Genomic DNA, 4,873 nt, shown 5'->3' on the forward strand with positions numbered 1-4,873 from the left:
TTGTTATTCATTTCAGTGAAAATTTACAGAGGCTTTGGATTTCCATTCATTCATTGTTGTAGATTTGTCCCCTCCCAAGGCTCCCCTCCACCAGACAGTCCTTGACCTTCTGCAGCAAGTATTTCAGGTCCTCTTCAGTTTCAGCAAGCAGGGTTCTGTCATCTGCATAAGGCAGGTTGTTGATGAGTCTTCCTCTAATCCTGATACCACATTCCTCCTCATGGAGTCAGCCTCCTGGATGATCCACTCTGCATATAGATTGAAAAATATATGGAGATAGGATACATCCCTGGTGTACACCTTCCCAATTTTGAACCATGCAGTGTTTTCTTGCTCTGCTTCAATGACTGGGCCAAGTATAGTTTTTGTATAGGTACAATCAAATGTTCTGGGATTCCCATTCTTCTCAGAGTTAGCCAGTTTGTTGTGATCCACACAGTAAAATGCCTCTGCATAATCAATGAAACTCAAGTAGACATTCCTCTGGTTCTCTCGGCTTTCAGCCAAGATCCATCTAACATTAGCTGCCTAAAGCAAGCCTGCACATCTGACAGTTCTCTGTTGATGTACTCTTCCAGTCGTTTTTGGATCATTTTCAGCAGAATCTTGTTTGCATGTGATATTAATGATATTGTTTGATAATTTCCATAGTCTTTTGGGTCACCTTTCTTTGGAATGGTAACAAATATAGATCTCCTCCAGTCAGATGACCAGGTGGTTGTTTTCCATATTTCTTGATACAACTTGATGAGTGCATCCAGGACAGCATGTTTCTTGAAGTTTGTCAATTGGTATGCCATCAATTTTTGAGGCCTTGTTTTTACCAATTCTTTTGGAGCAGCTTGAAGTTCTTCCTTCATCACCACAGGCTACTTACTGCTCATACATTGTTTCAAGAAATTCTTCTTTGTAAGCCAATTTCTTTTGGTACAGTGACTCTGCACGCTCCTTCCATCTTCTTTTATGCTTTGGGAAGAATATTAAATTATCCAGGAAGGACCAAATGATGGGCCTGCAAAATACATAAAACAACTGTTAACAGAATTGAAGAAAGAAATTGACAATACCACAATAGTGGTAGGAGGCTTCAACACACCACTCTTGCCAAAGTATAGGTCATTAAAAAGAAATTTAACAAAGATGCAGAAGACCTAAACTACACAGTCAGGCAACTCGACATTATGGATGTATTCTGAGCACTGCACCCAACTAAAACTCAATTCACTTTTTTCTCAAGTGCACATGGTATATTTTCCAGAATTGATCACATATTAGAGCACAAAGCAAGTATCAAATAAAAAAAAATAATGCAAGTATCTTCTCAGACCACAATGCCATAAAACTAGAAATTAACTACAAGAGGATAAACCTTTTAAAGTCACCAACATGGAAGCTAAATAACACCCTTCTAGAACACAACTGGGTTATAGAAGAAATTAAGAATGAAATTAAAAAGTTTCTTGAAACAAATGATAATGAACACAAAAACCTCAGGGATGCAGTTAAGGCAGTTCTCAGGGGGCAATTCATAGCAATATGCAAACACATAAAAAACAAAGAAGGAAGCAAATTAATGAACTAACTCAATACCTTCATCACACAGAAAAAGAACAACAATCTAACTCAACAATCTGTGGAATAAAGGAAATTATAAGAACAAGAGCTGACTGTTTGCATGGCTGCACACTTCCATCATGGAGGAGTACACACGTGAGCCTTGGGGGGTTGGACCTTGGTTGAGAAATAGTGTCAGCGCTGTGAGGATTTGAGCCCCCCAGGTTGGAGGCAACTTTGCAGTGTGAGGTGTTCTGTCCTCTACAATTGATTGTGGCTTGGTATGGCTTTGGGGCAAGGAGGATCCCTGGAACTCCATCACCAGTGGAGCATTGACTGGTGCTGTACTGGCAGCCCAAAGTGGCCCACTAGCCATGGTAGGCTCAGCGATAATGGGGAGGGGGGCATCCTGTTGGCCCTCATCACAGCTGTTGGCATCCTTCTCACTCGCTATACAGCCCAGCAGTTCTGCAAAGTGTTCCATTCCTGGAGGACTGCAGCCAACTGCCCCCTAAGGAGGGTGCCCCAGCCCCAGGCTATTCCAGCTACCAGCAATACTACTGAGGAAGGGATCACCTAGTGCATCTGTGAGAGACCCTCTTCAGTTCCCTCCCTTATGATATACCTCAAAGGAAAGGCTAAATCCCAGATGGCCCCAGAACCTTCTGCTTGCTCCCTTGTCCACTTAGGAATGGGGCACCTCAGCTGCCCTAATGGATAGGGCCCCCCTTTTCTCTCTCAGGGCACCCCAGCCCCACATTTATGTGTAAAAAGTTCTCACCACAAAGCCCTTGGTGTGGTTCCTTGAAGAGTATTTAAAGCCAATTTTGAAATGCAAAAAAAAAAACCCCAAAAAAAATCCCACACACAAAAATCTTCGAGAGCTGAAATCAATGAGATAGAAAACAGCAAATAAATTGAAACTATTAATAAGACCAGGTGCTGTTGTGTTTTTTTAAGGGTCAATAAAATTGACAAACCATTGGCAAACTAAAGGGGGGGAAGAAAAGAAAAGTAATTATAATTAATTATTAATTAATAAATGATAGAGGTGACATTACAACAGATCCAGGGGAAATGATAATAACAGGATATGATGAAAAGTTATACCCTGATAAATTTGAAAACTCAGAGGAAATGGACAAATTCATTGAAACTCATGCCCTATGCAGATTGACACTATCAAATGTAGAAAACTTGAACAGACCCATCACAAGAGAAAAAATTGAACAGGTCATAAAAAGCACTCCCACAGAAAGTTCTGGACCACAAGGCTTCACAGCAGAACTCTTCCAAACATTCAGAGAAGATATATCACCAATTCTACTTATTTTTTAAAAATAAAAAAGAGGGACAACTCCCAGAGACATTATATGAAGCAAGCATAATCCTAATACAAATGTAGTACCAAGAAGAAAACTACAAACAATATTTCACATGAAGATAAAGACAAAATTTCTTAGCAAAATCTTACCCAATAAGATCCAAAAGGACATAAAAATACTTCACCATATCTAAATAGGATTCATAAGAAGTATGCAAGGATGAGTCAACATGAGAAAAACAACCAACGAAGTTCCCCACAATAACAAAGAAAATTAAAAAAAAAATCATATGATCCTACCAATTGATGCAGAAAAGTAATTTGGCAAAATGAAACACCCTTTCCTGATTAAGATGCTCAGCAAGACAAGAGTGAAATTGGAACAGGGAGCAACGCCAGGAAGTGGCCCACCAGGGTGCATACCTCCAGGGAGGGGCCAGACAGCTGTAATTTGAGTCAGGTCCCCGCATGTGCCCAATCGGCAAGAGACTGTGTGAGTGTGCTTGCCCAGCATGTGTCTACATGCATGCCCCCCCTGTGCCTGTGCCTGTGCCTGCCCGACATCCATGACCACCCTGAGTGCATGCAATCCCTGTGCCCATGCTCTCTTCACTCTGCCTTGCATCTCCTCATGTCCTCTGTTAACTGCTTTTAGAATGGAAAGTCTTGGTCTACAACAGTTATAAGAAGAGGCTGCTTTCACAGCCTCTGAATGGAAACTTCCCTTGGGTCAGAAGTTCAGAGAGAAACACAGGCAGAGTAACTTCCCACCCTCTTCTAGAGCAGTGACTTCAGACCAAGAACCTATCATGGCCTCAGGCATGAAAAACTCTACCACAGCAGTGTCATTTAGGAAGCAGGCAATCTCACATCCTACACAAGTCTACACAGTGTTCTCTGCAGGCACGGGTTGGGTGAGATGTATGTGTGGACCTTGGGAGGGGTTGTGGTAACCCTGGTGTATTTGGTGACTGTTCTCTACAAGACCTGGGGTGTGCTGTGTTATGATAACGTTCTCTGCATCCTATGTGTGTGTGTGTGTAATGACTGTGTTCTCTGCAGACATGGGAGTGTGTGTAGTGAAAGCATTATCTGCACACATGAGTGTGTGTGTGTGTGTGTGTGTGTGTGGTGTGTACAGTGTTCTTGCAGAAATGTGTGTGGCGGGGTGTGTGTTGTGACAGTGTTCTGTACAGATCTTGATGTGTGTGTGGTGACAGTGTTCTCTGCAGACATGGGAGTGTTTGTGGGGAAAGACATTTCTGCAGACGTATGTGTGTATGTATGTGTGTGTTTTGACAATGTTCTCTGTAGATCGAGGTTGTCTATGTGGTGAGATGTTCTCTGCAGACATGGGTGGTGTGGCGAGTGTGTGGTGACAGTGTTCTCTGAAGTCGTTGTATGTGGCGACAGTGTTCTCTGCAGACCAGGGTGTTTGTGTGTGTGTGGTGACAGTGTTCTCTGCAGTTCTCTCTGTGTGTGTGGTGACAGTGTCCTTCGCAGACCTGGGTGTGTGAATGTGTGGTGACAATGTTCTCCGTATATATGGGTGCAGTGGTGTGTGTTGTGACAGTATTCAATGCAGATCTGTGTGAGTGTGTGTGTGTGTGTATGAGAGAGAGAGAGGGAGAGAGAGAGAGAGAAGGGCGGGGAAGAGAGAGATGACATTGTTCTTGGGAGACAAGGGAGTGTGTGGTGAAAGCATTCTCTGTAGACATGAACGTGTGTGTGCGTGCACGTGTGTGTGTGGTGACAGTGTTCTCACAGTGTTCTCTGCATATCTGGGAGTGTGTGTGTGGTGATAGTGTTCTCTGAAGTTGTGGGTTGTGTGTGGTAACAGTGTTTTGCAGGCCATTGGGGGCTGACAGTGTTCTCTGCAGTCCTGAGTATGTGTGTGGTGACAGTGTTCTCAGCAAACCTGGGTGTGTGTGTGTGTGTATCTGTGTGTGTCTTTGTGTGTCTGTGTGTGTGTGTGTGTGTGTGTGTGTGTGGCTG

General features: G+C 43.1%; 1 protein-coding gene across 1 annotated transcript in view; it reads left to right on the forward strand.

The window, feature by feature from the left end:
• Positions 1-3,687: 3,687 nt before the first annotated feature.
• Positions 3,688-4,873, forward strand: part of PYGB (phosphorylase, glycogen; brain) — an 81,516-nt gene continuing 80,330 nt past the window's right edge. The window contains 1 exon segment of the mRNA XM_006903670.1: positions 3,688-3,792. Coding sequence (XP_006903732.1) covers positions 3,688-3,792 — 105 coding nt within the window.

This window comes from Elephantulus edwardii, unplaced genomic scaffold, assembly GCF_000299155.1.
Source record: "Elephantulus edwardii isolate Elephantulus edwardi_28Jun2011 unplaced genomic scaffold, EleEdw1.0 scaffold00417, whole genome shotgun sequence".
Lineage (NCBI taxonomy): Eukaryota > Metazoa > Chordata > Mammalia > Macroscelidea > Macroscelididae > Elephantulus > Elephantulus edwardii.